Genomic DNA, 17,665 nt, shown 5'->3' with positions numbered 1-17,665 from the left:
CACGGATAGTGAGAGATCCATCCATGGGGCCGGCATTTGCCAGCGTGGTCGGTGGAGGGACCAGGTCGCAGTTAGGGGACCAGCTCCAGCTAGTAGAGAAACTAAGGACTCAGCTAGCAACCCAGAGGCGGTAGGCATTGCAGGTGCTACAGCCACATCTTCACATACTTTGCCAAAAAGGCAGGCATTTAGGATCCAGGGGTGTGACCAATGTCGCCCGGCAAGATCTGAGCCTGCTGACTTGGGACACTGTGTGTGAAGACGTGTGGCAGGAATGGTGGGAGCCAGCGTAGTGAGACAGCCAGGAAAGGAACATCAAAGGGAGCCCGGCAACATACACCCAAATTTACCTGGCAGCTGATTGGACTACGGACCCTAAGGACACAGCACCCCGGCTGGGGATTGTAACATCTGAATTGTGAGTAAAACCTGTGAAGACTGCGCAATGCTGTGTCCTCCAATTATTACTGCGTCACTTGACCTGCACTGCAACCATCATCATCACCATCTTTTACACCATAACTGCCCTGGTGGAATAGCTCTGCCTGTGGAGAGCTGAACCAACTCTGCTATAACAACAACTACCCCAGTGGACTGAATCTGCAGCATCGGCTAACACCTTATTTGCCGAATACCACAGCTGGCATCACAAACAATTCCTCTTTTCCCGTAAACTTTATTCCCCTTTTCATCATCATTATTTTCAACTAGATGGTGGCCCGATTCTAACGCATCGGGTATTCTAGAATATGTATGTATGTATGTATATAGCAGCCACATAGTATATAGCGCAGGTCACGTAGTATATAGGAGCCACGTAGTATATAGTAGCCACGCAGTATATAACACAGCCACGTAGTATATAACACAGCCCACGTAATGTATAGCACAGCCCATGCAGTATATAACACAGCTCACGCAGTATATAACACAGCCCACGCAGTATATAACACAACCCATGCAATATATAACACAGCCACGCAGTATATAACACAGCCCACGCAGTATATAACACAGGCCATGCAGTATATAACACAGGCCATGCAGTATATAACACAGCCCACACAGTATATAACACAGGTCACGCAGTATATAACACAGCCTGCGCAGTATATAGCACAGGCCACACAGCATATAACAGTGGCCACGCAGTATATAACACAGCCCATGCAGTATATAACACAGCCCATGCAGTATATAACACAGCCCATGTAATATATAGTACAGCCCATGCAGTATATAACACAGCCCATGTAGTATATAACACAGCCCACGCAGTATATAACACTGTCCACGTAGTATATAGCAGCCACGCAGTATATAACACAGCCCATGTAGTATATAGCAGTATGGGCACCATATCCCTGTTAAAAAAAATAAAATAAAAAATAGTTATATACTCACCCTCCGGCGTCCAGTGAAGCTGTCTCGATGCGCGCGCTGCTGCCGCCTGCTTCCATTCCCAGAGATGCATTGCGAAATTACCCAGATGACTTAGCAGTCTCGCGAGACCACTAAGTCTACTGGGTAATTTCGCAATGCATCTCTGGTAACAGAACCTGGCGGCAGCTGCGCGTGCATCGGCGGACGACAGAAGGTGAGAATAGCAGGTTTTATGTTTTTTTATTATTTTTAACATTAGATCTTTTTACTATTGATGCTGCATAGGCAGCATCAATAGTAAAAAGTTGGTCTCACAGGGTTAATAGCAGCGTTAATGGAGTGCGTTACACCGCGGCATAACGCGGTCCGTTAACGCTGCCATTAACCCTGTGTGAGCGCTGACTGGAGGGGAGTATGGAGCGAGCACCAGGCACTACCGGAAGTAGGGAGGGACTAATTCTCGGCCAGACTGTGCCTGGCGGCCGCGACCGGTCAGCGACGCGGGATTTCCATTACAAACAGACGGAAGTACACCTTAAACAATTATATATAAATGGACGCCCAGGGCCACGGACCGGGTCAGTGCTGCCGTGACCACAACCCCTTTAAGAACTGTCTGTCCCGGCCCGAGTACCCCACGGCCCTGGCGGGCGCTCCAGTTGCATGGTATGGAAATAGCTGCCCCACATCAGTGCACAGAAGGTAAGCAATTGAATTAACCCATAGCACCCTAATAGGGATAAGGGAGAAATAACCCTAAACATAGCTACCAAAGCAGCTCAAGGAGGGAAGTCCTAATGTCCACCAAAATGGGCAGCAAGTCCACATGGAGGGGATGTGGGAAGACCCTACTCTTGAACTCTGTAGGTTTTCTTTGGGAATACTTCATGCATGTTGATTTTTTGAGTTTACCCTCTAATCATTCATTCCAAGTTGCACTTGCCATTTTTTCTTTTGGAATTGTGAGTATCATTTACACATCCATTTGCCTAACTTTCAAATTTTCCAATTTTTGGTGTTGTATCAACTTTGCTTACATTTACTAGTTGCATAATCCTGCTGCACTTGTCACTGTAATTGTTTAGGATTTGGGACAGCATTGTATACATTTGTATAAGTGGGTTGAATTTTAAACCTTATGTTATTGTTTTTTGCACTTGCACTTTTCTCTATATACAGATTTGAGATATAACTCTGACTAACAGACAGTGTCATACCATTCATTCTGGCTTTGGATGTCTGTTTGTGTATGTTATTTCTGATTTCCCTAATTTTATGTGGGGATCATCTTGCTCCAGTGTTTCTTGTATTGTTTCTTGATTGATCTCATGACATACTATTCTTGTAAAAAAATGTATGCAATTAAAAAAATAAGTATTTTGGTTTTATAAACAACTTTCTATCATCAGTGAGAGTAGAAGAGGGGCTGTGCAGCCACGTGAGGTGCTGCAGCTACTAGAAAGAGGAAAGGAAAGAACAGAACAAGTTGTAGAGAGCGTGGAGGAGGAAAAGAAGCAAAGGAGAGTAAGGAGCTGGGGCTGGGGGGTTAGCTGCGACTGGGCTACCTCCACTTTGAAGCGCAAATACAGGTAGCTGGAAGACCAAGGTTGTGGAGTACTTTATGTCTCACAGCAGAAACCGGAGGACAGCTGGACTTCGTCACCTGTCCACCATAACACCCGAAGACACAGCAGCACAGAGAGCCTGGGTCATGATAGAGATCCTGTAAAAAGGCTCGAGCCACCTGTCATACGGGTTATTGTCCTATCTGCAAGGAGGACAGAGAGAAAATGTGAGGACCTTGTGAGAGGCCTAAGGCAGCAAGGGATTACACCACCGTGCTAGAAAGAAGGCTTCCAACCTCACCTGGTTAAGGGGATTCCCATCTCGCTGCAAGCCGGCCTGACCATACCAGCACCTGTGATCCGGTACCCTGGACTGTCTCTGCCTGAATCCTACAGTAAAGAGGTAAAGAGACTGCAACTTGTGTCCTCCGTTTCTTGCTACACCATCTACTATCGTTATCTATACACTGGGAGCCCTGGGGACCCAGCTTCGCCTGTGAGCGGCTACCATCCCTGCTGCCACAACATCACTCCAGAGGACCCCTTTAAGCAGCGTCGGTCACCTCTGACCGAATACCACAGGTGGCATCACGAACACAAACTTTATTTCCCATCTTCAAATCCCCCTTTACATGGGCGCCCAGGGTGCTATGCTATGTCCTATCTTTGATTGTTACCGGTAGGTAGTTGCTATCTGCCTGTTCTGCCCTGCAACGACTTCTCCTATTTCTAGCGGCAATTCTCCTGTTTCCTGTGACATGTCAACAGAGACAGTTCTTTCTCTTCCGCTCCGCCCTGACAACGGAGGCCTCACTCCTGTCATGCTGATTGACAGGCAGCTTCTCGCAGTTAAGAACAACAGCTCCTTTTCTTCCACTTATCTTTCTTTAAATCAAAGAGCCCAATGTAAGGGAGACACTTAACTCCTTTTGTGTGTCTTACACTGTACATGTTAAGTTTTGTGCCTCAATATGAAATAAAGTTTTTGTTGCCTACAGTGTTGTCACACCTTTCCACAGCACCTTGAGTGGGTAACCCTTGTTTTTTGTATTCTTTTGCACCCTTTTACCTTCATGACACTGTTTCGAATTCACTGTATAGTAGTTAGGCTAGTCGTTATACAGCTGTATTTTTACACATTAATGACATCTAGTGGCCTATAGTAGGTACTGCTAAGACAAAACTGCTCTGTACAGAATTTGTGGCTTCCAGTTGCCTATTTCCTCATGTCTTTGCTTAACGATAATTTAGTTTCATAATGTCCTTTCATTATTAAAGTACTGCATTTTAGTTCATTTAGTAATTTGCTACTGCACGTTCTCAGATCTACAGACTGGGGGTGTTCTCCTGTATGGTACTGCTGTGGGTAGGTAGTGTGGCATCATAGTAATCCTAGCCCCTTCCCAATAACTATTTTTGGGTCATAAATTAACAGAAATTTATAGGAATTTTGCACACTAAAACAACCCTTTTGGGTTGTCATTATGATTTAAAAAGAGAAAACACAGCAGTTTGACAATAAATGGCTTCACCCAACCACTAACCATGAGTGGAGAAAAAGTTTTGGTGTTATCATTCATATTCTCTGAAAAAAGACAGAGAAAGCAAAAATTCTGCAGGGGTATGTAAACTTTTGAGCACAACTGTACATATACCAGGATGGGGCCAAGATAAGGGACATATACCAGGATTATGGATATATCAGGATGGGGCCCAAGACAAGAGACATATACCAGAATGGGTGATATATACAGTACAGACCAAAAGTTTGGACACAGCTTCTCATTTAAAGATTTTTCTGTATTTTCATGACTATGAAAATTGTAAATTCACACTGAAGGCATCAAAACTATGAATTAACACATGTGGAATTATATACTTAACAAAAAAAGTGTGAAACAACTGAAAATATGTCTTATATTCTAGTTTCTTCAAAGTAGCCACCTTTTGCTTTGCACACCCTTGGCATTCTCTTGATGAGCTTCAAGAGGTAGTCACCGGGAATGGTTTTCACTTCACAGGTGTGCCCTGTCAGGTTTATTAAGTGGGATTTCTTGCCTTATAAATGGGGTTGGGATCATCAGTTGTGTTGTGCAGAAGTCTGGTGGATACACAACTAATAGTCCTACTGAATAGACTATTAGAATTTGTATTATGGCAAGAAAAAAGCAGCTAAGTAAAGAAAAACGAGTGGCCATCATTACTTTAAGAAATGAAGGTCAGTCAGTCCGAAAAATTGGGAAAACTTTGAAAGTGTCCCTAAGTGTCCCTAAGTGCAGTTGCAAAAACCATCAAGCGCTACAAAGAAATTGGCTCATATGAGGACCGCCCCAGGAAAGGAAGACCAAGAGTCACCTCTGCTTCTGAGGATAAGTTTATCCGAGTCACCAGCCTCAGAAATTGCAGGTTAACAGCAGCTCAGATTAGAGACCAGGTCAATGCCACACAGAGTTCTAGCAGCAGACACATCTCTATAACAACTGTTAAGAGGAGACTTTGTGCAGCAGGCCTTCATGGTAAAATAGCTGCTAGGAAACCACTGCTAAGGACAGGCAACAAGCAGAAGAGACTTGTTTGGGCTAAAGAACACAAGGAATGAACATTAGACCAGTGGAAATATGTGCTTTGGTCTGATGAGTCCAAATTTGAGATCTTTGGTTCTAACCACCGTGTCTTTGTGCGACGCAGAAAAGGTGAATGGATGGAGTCTACATGCCTGGTTCCCACCGTGAAGCATGGAGGAGGAGGTGTGATGGTGTGGGGGTGCTTTGCTGGTGACACTGTTGGGGATTTATTCAATATTGAAGGCATACTGAACCAGCATGGCTACCTCAGCATCTTGCAGAGGCATGCTATTCCATCCGGATTGCGTTTAGTTGGACCATCATTTATTTTTCAACAGGACAATGACCCCAAACACACCTCCAGGCTGTGTAAGGGCTATTTGACCAAGAAGGAGAGTGATGGGGTGCTACGCCAGATGACCTGGCCTCCACAGTCACCAGACCTGAACCCAATCGAGATGGTTTGGGGTGAGGTGGACCGCAGAGTGAAGGCAAAAGGTCCAACAAGTGCTAAGCATCTCTGGGCACTCCTTCAAGATTGTTGGAAGACTATTTCCGGTGACTACCTCTTGAAGCTCATCAAGAGAATGCCAAGAGTGTGCAAAGCAGTCATCAAAGCAAAAGGTGGCTACTTTGAAGAACCTAGAATATAAGATATAATTTCAGTTGTTTCACACTTTTTTGTTAAGTATATAATTCCACATGTGTTAATTCATAGTTTTGATGCCTTCAGTGTGAATGTACAATTTTCATAGTCATGAAAATACAGAAAAATCTTTAAATGAGAAGGTGTGTCCAAACTTTTGGTCTGTACTGTATATCAGGATGGGGCCTAAGACAAGAGACATATACCAGAATGGGTGATATATATATATACGGTATATCAGGATGGGGCCTAAGACAAGATATATACCAGAATGGGTGATATATATCAGGATGGGGCCCAGGATAAGGGACATATATACCAGGATGTGGGATATATACACGAGGACAGAGCACATATACAGTATATAAATATACAATTATGGAGGGGGCCAGGTCCAAATCTTGCACAAGGGTCCATCGGACTCTAGTGATGCTACTGTTTGGGGCTTTACTCCAGCGTGACTCGATCCCCTTCATTGTTTACCAGGTGAAGCACTGTATAATTGGGACATCACTCCAGGGCATGCTCTATCCCCTTCATTATTTACTTGGCACAGAACAGTACATTTCTCAGTGACTGTTCCTGGTACTGCAGCTCAATCCCTTTAACCTGAGCCACTGACTAGGCATAGGGGCAACCAAATGTACAAGTAGCAATAAACGGTTTGCTGCTCTCATTGAAGATCTATGGCCCCTTCATTCAGCTGACCTGAGAGTTGGACCCCTCATAAGCAGATATGCTCAGATTTATGCTCTATTCCTTAAACTGCTTACATTTTAAATAGAGATAATTGTGCCTTATTACACCTTTGATTGTGTTTTTATTTTATTCTAAACAGATGCTCCATGGAAGATTCTGCTGACTATAGTGTTGTGGCTACTAATAGTTTTGGGCAGGCAACGTCCTTTGCCAATGTGCTTGTTAAGCGTAAGTCATTTTAAATATCATTAATTGAATTTTATACCATTGAAAAAATAAAATGAAAGAAAAGCAAAAAAATTATCCTGAGTCCAGTAATGAAGAATATTGAAATATTTAATCTTAATTGAATATCTTTTTCTTTTCAATGTTCTTTTTATTGAAAAGTAATGCAAATAGACACAGACAATGACAATAGTAGAATAACAGTTGAAAAGTATAACAATTAACTTTTTGTTTTTTATCAATGACAAAGAGTCTCCATTTTACAACGTATACAGCTTGAACAAGAGCATTAATAAAATTGGAGCAATCATCTGCATCAAGAGTAATACATATAACAAGAGTCTTTGTAATATAATAATTATAGAACAGTAAAGAAAGAGAAGGGGGGGGAAGAGCAAGGGGGGGGGGGGATGGTCAGCATCATGAATTCAGTTCTCTGTTACGATCAATTCTTGGTTACATCAATTCTGGAGGACCATATTTTTATGAGTGTACGTGTAAGCGGATTGGGATGAGGGGGAGGTGAATGCTTCCCTACATAGGTCAATAGTAGTGGTCTAAGAGGAATAGAAGATATTTCTTTCTCTACCTCAATTGCCAGACTTCCTTGGGAGTTTCTAATTAAGTTTACTGACCGGGATAGTATTGCCGCATAGTAGTATTTCTTTATGTCCGGGGCTCCCATTCCCCCCAAGTGTCTAGGTAGAGTCAATGTGCGAAAGGCTATGCGAGGTTTCTTACTTTTCCAGATATAATGAGAGAATATGGAATTTATTTTTGTTAGGAAAGTAGAAGGAATATGTATGGGTAGTACCTGAAACAAATATATGAATTTGGGCAATATCAGACTTTTTATTAGGTTCTTTCTACCCATCCAAGAGAGATATGGGTCTCTCCAAGATTGGATGGTCGTGACTGTATGTTTAAGTAACGGGTGGTAATTATCCTCCAATAGTTCTTTATCTGTTCTGCCTATTTTAATCCCTAGATATTTAATGTATCGTTTGGGCCATGCAAATGGATATAAGTTTTTCGCTTTATTAAGAATGTGTTGAGGAATATTTAAGCCTAAAGCCTCAGACTTGGACATGTTCACTTTAAAATTTGACAGGTCTCCAAAAATATTCAGAATCTTCAAAAGGGCAGCCAAACTCCCAAGAGGCTTAGTCATCAAGACCAAGAGGTCATCGGCGAAGGCCGCCGTTTTATGGTGTGTATTCCCTATTCTGATGCCTTCTAATTCGTGGCACTGTTGAATAGCAGTCAGCAATGGTTCCATTGTTAGTATAAATAGCAGGGGGGACAATGGGCACCCCTGACGTGTCCCATTTTTAATGGAGAACCTATCAGTCAAAGAGCCATTAATTTTTATGCGAGCTGTTGGATCTCTGTACATCTTCATTATAGTGGAGATCAATTGGCTTGGAAAGCCAAAACTCCTCATTGTCTCCTCAAGATATGTCCAGTCCACCCTGTCGAAGGCCTTCTCCGCGTCCGTCCCCAGAAGAACCAGAGGAAGTTTATTTATTTTCGCATAATGCATAAGATGCAGAATTTTGTGCGTATTATCCTTCCCTTCCCTTCCTCCTACGAAGCCTGTTTGATTTAAAGAGATTAACGTCGGTAAGAACTCAGCTATTCTGTGAGCCAATAAGCTAGCAAATAGCTTCAGATCAACATTCAATAGTGAAATCGGTCTGTAGCTACTACAAAGCTCCTGTTCTTTACCTTCTTTGTAAATTAGGGAAATCCGCGCTTCCAGCGTCTGGGTGGGAAAACAATCACCACCTTGTATATCGTTATATGTTTTCAGTAAACGCGGGAGGAGGGAAGATGAGAAAGATTTATAATAAATCACTGGAAGTCCATCAGGACCAGGGGCTTTACCAGATCGGCTCCCCGCCAGGGTGGACCGGAGTTCCTCTAGGCTAAAAGGTCTAGTCAACTGATGCTGCTGGGATTCTGATAGGTGGGGTAGGTTCAGGGATGTCAAAAAGGTTCTGATATTATGTCTTCTTTTTAAGTTTGTTGAATATGACTCATCTGGACGTAGATTGTATAACTGCTCATAATATGCTAGGAACTCTGTTTCTATTTGTGAATAATTGTGGGTACATTGTCCATTGGGTTTTTTAATGGCATGAATGTAGGTGCGAGCCTGGCGGTGTCTTATTCTAGACAGCATAAGTTTGGAGGCCTTATCTCCGTGCACAAACATCCTGGTACGCCATGAAGCATACCATTTTGCCGATTTTTTGTTTAGGATATCCTTCAATTTTTGTCGTTTTATCGTCAGTGTAGACATCGTCTGTGCATTTGTTTGTTTCTTGTGTTGTTTTTCCAGAAGATATATTTCATTATAAAGTTCTGCTATTTCCTGTTGTCTCATTTTGTTTAAGTATGAGGAAATTGAAATGAGTTCCCCTCTGATAACAGATTTATGTGCTTCCCATACCACCGAGGTCGGTAGCTCTCCGGTATCATTTTGTTCAAAATATTGTGTAATGATTTTAGTTATGCGGGCGCGCGTTTCTGGACAATCTAATATTGATTCGTTTAGTTGCCATGTTCTGTTTATTTTGAAGGGTTTCATTAACGATATCTGTAATGTAATTACTGAGTGATCCGAATGTATGTTCGGAAGTATGTTAGCATTGTGGGTATTGGAGAAAAGCTGTCTGGGAATAAATATATAGTCCAATCGGTGATATGTTCTATGAGGGTGGGAATAATAAGAGTAGTCACGATCCGTCGGGTGCAAGTATCTCCAAGCGTCAAGCATCTGCATATAGTTAAATTGCATTTTAATTCTAGTAAGATCTTTTAGTGAAACTACGCTTCTCCTCGCTGTGGTGTCCAACAAGGGTTCTAGTGCTATATTCAGATCTCCGCCTATAATAAGAGTTCCTTCTCTAAAGTTTTCAATAGTTCTAAGTGTTCTTAGTATCCATTTCAAATGTTTTTTGTTGGGTGCATAAAGGCTACAAATGGTTATTAGGTTCCCTGCGAGGAGGCCTTTAACTAGTATATAGCGACCACCAGGGTCCTCTAAAGTGTTATGGACCTGAAAGGGTATTCCTCTAGCTATCGCTATCGATACTCCTCTTGAGCCTACTTGTGTTGTAGTGGCATGGAACCATGTATCATAGTAGTTGTTTTCAAAATTGGGTAATTTTTCGGGTTTAAAGTGGGTTTCTTGGATCATTAAAATGTCGGTCTTCTGTTTTTTAAGATAATCTAATGTGTGTCGTCTAGGGACTGGTGAGTTAAGCCCATTTACATTTAGAGAGGCAAATGAAATTACCTTATCATGAATAGCCATTGGAGAGGATTTGGTGTCTGGATTGAGGTCATCGTCCGAATGTCCGTAGATATTCTTGAAGATTCACGATGCAAGTGGAAGAACGGTGAGGGGGAAAGGGAAGGAGAGGTAGATAGAGGTGAGATAGAAGGTGAGAGAAAAAGAAAATTGGATTAATTTTTATGTAAAACATATTAAATCCAAAACGAACAGTTGAACTTGTGGTTTGCATAGCATTTATGCCAGCTCGGGAGAGAATATTTTGAGGTTTTCATCCTCTCTGACCAACCCGAGAAAATAAACAGAATAAAAAACAGTCCTGAAATGCCTTCCAGGTTGGTATAAGACATGGAGAGGAGTGGGGGGGGGGAACAACTCCCTCTAAAGGATCATCTCAGAGTGTCGAGACCAGAGGGGGAGGGATCCCCTATCCCACCTCCTCCCCAACACTCTTTGGGGTCGGAGATTTAGTGGACTTCTTCTTTTGCCTTTGTGATTTTGGAGTTCCAGCGAGTTGCCACGGAGTTGGATTTGTCAAGGGGAGTTGCTGAGAAGCCACATGAAAGGGTTCCAAGTCAGGATAAGTGTCATGAATCCCAATGGCTAGGGATAGCACAGGACAAGCAAAGTACAAATATATTACGGACGAGCTCTAGGGTGATGGAACCTGGGCTGACCGCTGCCCTACGCCTGACAAACGCAACTAGAGATAGCCAGGGAGCGTGCCTACGTTGGTTCTAGACGCCACGCACCAGCCTAAGAGCTAACTAGCACTGCAGAGAAAATAAAGACCTCACTTGCCTCCAGCGGAATGAACCCCAAAAGATATAGTTGCCCCCCACATGTATTGACGGTGAAATGAGAGGAAGGCACACACATAGAGATGATATATATAGTTTTAGCAAATTGAGGCCCGCTGTAAACTAGAAAGCAGAACGATACAAAAGGGGACTGAGCGGTCAGCAAAAAACCCTAATCAAAAAAACCATCCTGAGATTACAAGAACCCATGTGCCAACTCATGGCACATGGGGAGAACCTCAGTCCACTAGAGCTACCAGCTAGCATAGAGACATAATAAGCAAGCTGGACAAAAAACCAAACAACTGAAAATCAGCACTTAGCTTATCCTGAAAGATCTGGGAGCAGGTAGGCAGGAACCAAACAGAGCACATCTGAATACATTGATAGCCGGCAAGGGAAATGACAGAAAGGCCAGGTAAAATAGGAAACACCCAGCCACTGATGGACAGGTGGAAACCAAAGGCCGCAACCCACCAAAGTCACCCAGTACCAGCAGTAACCACCAGAGGGAGCCCACAAACAGAATCCACAACAGTACACCCCCCTTGAGGAGGGGTCACCGAACCCTCACGAGAACCCCCAGGGCGATCAGGGTGAGCTCTATGGAAGGCGCGGACCAAATCAGTCGCATGAACATCGGAGGCGACCACCCAGGAATTATCCTCCTGACCATAACCCTTCCACTTAACCAAATACTGGAGTTTGCGTCTGGAAACACGAGAATCCGAGATCTTCTCAACAACATACTCCAATTCTCCCTCCACCAGCACCGGAGCAGGAGGCTCAACCGAAGGAACAACGGGCACCTCATACCTCCGCAACAACGACCGATGGAACACATTATGAATAGCAAACGATGCTGGGAGATCCAAACGAAAAGATACAGGGTTAAGAATCTCCGAGATCCTATAAGGACCGATGAACCGAGGCTTGAACTTAGGAGAAGAGACCTTCATAGGGACAAAACGAGAAGACAACCACACCAAATCCCCAACAAGAAGTCGGGGACCCACGCGGCGACGGCGATTAGCAAACTGCTGAGTCTTCTCCTGAGATAACTTCAAATTGTCCACCACCTGATTCCAAATCTGATGTAGCCTGTCCACCACCACGTCCACTCCAGGACAATCCGAAGGCTCCACCTGACCAGAGGAAAAATGAGGATGAAACCCCGAATTACAAAAAAAAGGAGAGACCAACGTGGCCGAACTAGCCCGATTATTAAGAGCAAATTCGGCCAGTGGCAAAAAAGCAACCCAGTCATCCTGATCAGCAGAAACAAAACACCTCAAATAAGTTTCCAAGGTCTGATTAGTTCGCTCCGTCTGGCCATTCGTCTGAGGATGGAATGCAGACGAGAAAGACAAATCAATGCCCATCTTGGCACAAAACGTCCGCCAAAATCTAGACACAAACTGGGATCCCCTGTCAGAAACGATATTCTCCGGAATCCCATGCAAACGAACCACGTTCTGAAAAAATAAAGGGACTAACTCAGAGGAGGAAGGCAACTTAGGCAAGGGCACCAAATGAACCATCTTAGAAAAGCGGTCACACACAACCCAGATAACGGACATTTTCTGTGAAACCGGGAGATCAGAAATAAAATCCATGGAAATGTGCGTCCAAGGCCTCTTCGGGATGGGCAAGGATAACAACAACCCACTGGCCCGAGAACAGCAAGGCTTAGCTCGAGCACACACTTCACAAGACTGCACAAAGGTACGCACATCCCTAGACAAGGAAGGCCACCAAAAAGACCTGGCCACCAAGTCTCTAGTACCAAATATTCCAGGATGACCAGCCAACACAGAAGAATGGACCTCGGAGATGACTCTACTGGTCCAATCATCCGGAACAAACAGTCTTTCTGGTGGACAACGATCCGGTCTATCCACCTGAAACTCCTGCAATGCACGTCGCAAGTCTGGGGATACGGCGGACAATATTACCCCATCCCTAAGGATACCAGTAGGCCCAGAGTCTCCAGGAGAGTCAGGCACAAAACTCCTGGAAAGAGCATCTGCCTTCACATTCTTTGAACCTGGCAGGTATGAAACCACGAAATTGAAACGAGAAAAAAACAACGACCAACGAGCCTGTCTAGGATTCAAACGCCTGGCAGACTCAAGGTAAATGAGATTCTTGTGATCAGTCAAGACCACCACACGATGTTTAGCACCCTCAAGCCAATGACGCCACTCCTCAAATGCCCACTTCATGGCCAAAAGCTCCCGATTACCCACATCATAATTGCGCTCGGCAGGCGAGAATTTTCTAGAGAAGAATGCACATGGCTTCATCACCGAGCCATTAGAACTTCTCTGTGACAAAACCGCCCCCGCTCCAATCTCGGAAGCATCAACCTCAACCTGAAAAGGAAGTGAAACATCTGGTTGACACAACACAGGAGCAGAAGAAAACCGGCGCTTAAGTTCCTGAAAGGCCTCCACGGCCGCAGGAGACCAATCAGCAACATCAGCACCCTTTTTAGTCAAATCAGTCAAAGGTTTAGCAATACTGGAAAAATTAGCAATGAACCGACGATAAAAATTAGCAAACCCCAAGAACTTCTGAAGGCTCTTAACAGATGTAGGTTGTGTCCAGTCACAAATCGCCTGAACCTTGACGGGATCCATCTCAATAGTAGAAGGAGAAAAAATGTACCCCAAAAAAGAAATCTTCTGGACTCCGAAGAGACACTTTGAGCCCTTCACAAACAGAGAATTGGCCCGCAGAACCTGAAACACCTTCCTGACCTGTAGAACATGAGACTCCCAGTCATCAGAAAACACCAAAATATCATCCAAATACACAATCATAAACTTATCCAGATATTCACGGAAAATATTGTGCATAAAGGACTGAAAGACTGACGGAGCATTGGAGAGTCCAAAAGGCATTACCAAATACTCAAAATGGCCCTCAGGCGTATTAAATGTGGTTTTCCACTCATCACCCTGTTTTATCCGCACCAGATTATACGCACCGCGAAGATCTATCTTAGTGAACCACCTAGCCCCCTTAATGCGAGCAAACAAATCAGTCAATAATGGCAATGGATACTGATACTTGACTGTAATCTTATTCAGAAGGCGATAATCTATACAAGGCCTCAGGGAACCATCTTTTTTTGCCACAAAAAAAAAACCTGCTCCCAGAGGGGACGAAGATGGACGAATATGTCCCTTTTCCAAGGACTCCTTAATATAATTCCGCATAGCAGTATGCTCTGGCAGTGACAGATTAAATAAACGACCCTTAGGGAACTTACTGCCAGGAATCAATTCTATAGCACAGTCACAATCTCTATGCGGAGGGAGCGAATTGAGCTTAGGCTCCTCAAAAACATCCCTATAGTCAGACAAAAACTCAGGGATCTCAGAAGGAGTAGATGAAGCGATTGAAATCGGAGGTGCATCATCATGAACCCCCTGACATCCCCAGCTTAACACAGACATTGTTTTCCAGTCCAGGACAGGATTATGAGTTTGTAACCATGGCAGACCAAGCACTAGTACATCATGTAAATTATAAAGTACAAGGAAGCGAATCACCTCCTGATGAACGGGAGTCATGCGCATGGTCACTTGTGTCCAATACTGCGGTTTATTCATAGCCAATGGTGTAGAGTCAATTCCCTTCAGAGGAATAGGAACTTCCAGAGGTTCCAGACTAAAACCGCAGCGTTTAGCAAATGACCAATCCATAAGACTCAGGGCAGCGCCCGAATCCACATAGGCATCGACGGAAATGGAAGACAGTGAAAAAATCAGAGTCACAGACAAAATGAACTTAGGCTGCAGAGTACCAATGGCAAAAGATTTATCAACCCTTTTTGTGCGTTTAGAGCATGCTGATATAACATGAGCTGAATCACCACAATAGAAACACAAACCATTTTTCCGCCTATAATTTTGCCGTTCACTTCTGGACTGAATTCTATCACATTGCATAGTCTCAGGTGCCTGTTCAGAAGACACCGCCAACTGGTGCACAGGTTTGCGCTCCCGTAAACGCCGATCAATCTGAATGGCCATAGCCATAGACTCATTCAGACCTGTAGGCGTAGGGAACCCCACCATAATATCCTTAATGGCCTCAGAAAGACCATTTCTGAAGTTTGCAGCCAGGGCGCACTCATTCCACTGAGTAAGCACCGACCATTTCCGAAACTTCTGACAATATATCTCCGCTTCATCATGCCCCTGAGAGAGGGCTAATAAAGCCTTTTCAGCCTGAATCTCCAGGTTAGGTTCCTCATAGAGCAATCCCAATGCCAGAAAAAACGCATCCACACTGAGCAATGCAGGATCCCCTGGTGCCAATGCAAATGCCCAATTCTGAGGGTCGCCCCGCAGGAAAGATATTACAATCTTGACCTGTTGAGCAGGGTCTCCAGAGGAGCGAGATTTTAAAGAAAGAAACAATTTACAATTGTTCCTGAAATTCAGGAAGGTAGATCTATCTCCAGAAAAGAACTCTGGAATAGGAATTCTAGGTTCAGACATGGGAGTGTGAACAACAAAATCCTGTATGTTTTGAACTTTTGCCGCGAGATTACTCAGGCTGGAAGCCAAACTCTGGACATCCATGTTAAACAGCTAAGATCAGAGCCATTCAAGGGTTAAGAGGAGGTAAGAAGCAGCTAGACAGCAATTAAGGGCTAGGCAGCAAAACTCTGAAGGGAAAAAAAAAAAAAAATTCCCTTAAACACTTCTCTTTCTCCTGCTTCAGCCCAAACAATTAACACTTTGTGGGCCGGCTATACTGTCATGAATCCCAATGGCTAGGGATAGCACAGGACAAGCAAAGTACAAATATATTACGGACGAGCTCTAGGGTGATGGAACCTGGGCTGACCGCTGCCCTACGCCTGACAAACGCAACTAGAGATAGCCAGGGAGCGTGCCTACGTTGGTTCTAGACGCCACGCACCAGCCTAAGAGCTAACTAGCACTGCAGAGAAAATAAAGACCTCACTTGCCTCCAGCGGAATGAACCCCAAAAGATATAGTTGCCCCCCACATGTATTGACGGTGAAATGAGAGGAAGGCACACACATAGAGATGATATATATAGTTTTAGCAAATTGAGGCCCGCTGTAAACTAGAAAGCAGAACGATACAAAAGGGGACTGAGCGGTCAGCAAAAAACCCTAATCAAAAAAACCATCCTGAGATTACAAGAACCCATGTGCCAACTCATGGCACATGGGGAGAACCTCAGTCCACTAGAGCTACCAGCTAGCATAGAGACATAATAAGCAAGCTGGACAAAAAACCAAACAACTGAAAATCAGCACTTAGCTTATCCTGAAAGATCTGGGAGCAGGTAGGCAGGAACCAAACAGAGCACATCTGAATACATTGATAGCCGGCAAGGGAAATGACAGAAAGGCCAGGTAAAATAGGAAACACCCAGCCACTGATGGACAGGTGGAAACCAAAGGCCGCAACCCACCAAAGTCACCCAGTACCAGCAGTAACCACCAGAGGGAGCCCACAAACAGAATCCACAACAGATAAGTCTCTATGGAGACGTCAAGAGCCCTACATGCCTCCCTGATGTCCTGAGATGTTCTAGCTTGAAACTTCTTGTCTCCCGCAGTAATAAAGATCCCAAAAGGAAAAAGCCATCGAAATCTGTATCCCTTTTGGAGTAGAGCCTCTGTAAATGGTTTTAGGAGTCTGCGTTTTTTGAGGGTTATGGCAGATAAATCCTGAAAGAGTCTTATTTGGGAGTCTTCGTATTTAACTTCCTGTGTGTCCCGGGCTCTGCGAAGTATCAAGTCTTTTGTTCTATAGTCAAGAAAGCGGCATATTACATCTCGCGGAGGTTCACCTTGCTTGGGTCTTGTGCGGAGAGACCTGTGGACTCTGACGATCTCCATGTCGTGTGGGTCATCTTCTAGCAATAATTTATTAAAGATTTCAGTCGAGGCTTTGGTTAACGCTTCAAATGCCACTGATTCTGGAAGACCTTTGATACGGATATTGTTCCGTCTCTTGCGGTTTTCATCGTCCTCCAGGGTGGTATGAATGGCGTGTATTTGATTTTCATGCTCGTTAAGGCAGTTGAGTAGATTGTTGGTCTGTTGTGCCAGGGTTGTTTGAAAGTTTTCGACTGATTCAATTCTGTGGCCCTGTTGTGTTAGATCTTGTTTTATCTCCGCCAACTCTCTGCCTATTGGCTCCATAGCTTGTGCAAGAATTCTTTTGATGAAAGAACGGGTCACCAGTTTCTCTTTTGTAGTGCTACCTCTGTCTGAGTCACTTTCGAGATCTGAGTCCGTATCTTCCTCCAATTGAGAGTTGAAGAGTTCTGTAGGTTTATTGTGGTCCGAGTAAATTGTTTGCTTTTTGAGGAAATTGTCCACATCAGCTTGGGTGACTGATTTTGAGGTTTTAGACGAAGTCTTGGGGGTCTTAGTTCCAGTTTTCCCCATGTCTTTTGTGAGGTTTAAAGAATTGAAGAAT

General features: G+C 43.9%; 1 protein-coding gene and 1 long non-coding RNA gene across 3 annotated transcripts in view; one reads left to right on the top strand and one right to left on the bottom strand.

The window, feature by feature from the left end:
• MYOM3 (myomesin 3) overlaps positions 1-17,665 on the top strand; it is a 224,977-nt gene that overhangs the window by 39,635 nt on the left and 167,677 nt on the right. For both annotated transcript variants that reach the window (XM_077296109.1, XM_077296108.1), the window contains exon 6: positions 6,997-7,085. In XM_077296109.1, coding sequence (XP_077152224.1) covers positions 6,997-7,085 — 89 coding nt within the window. The remainder of the gene's footprint in view (positions 1-6,996; positions 7,086-17,665) is intronic.
• LOC143816118 (uncharacterized) overlaps positions 1-17,665 on the bottom strand; it is a 336,272-nt gene that overhangs the window by 301,311 nt on the left and 17,296 nt on the right. The window lies entirely within an intron of this gene.

The sequence above is a fragment of the Ranitomeya variabilis genome, chromosome 3, assembly GCF_051348905.1.
Source record: "Ranitomeya variabilis isolate aRanVar5 chromosome 3, aRanVar5.hap1, whole genome shotgun sequence".
NCBI classification, from domain to species: domain Eukaryota; kingdom Metazoa; phylum Chordata; class Amphibia; order Anura; family Dendrobatidae; genus Ranitomeya; species Ranitomeya variabilis.
Note: the sequence above shows the minus strand (reverse complement) of the source record. Positions and strands in the feature narration are given on the sequence as shown.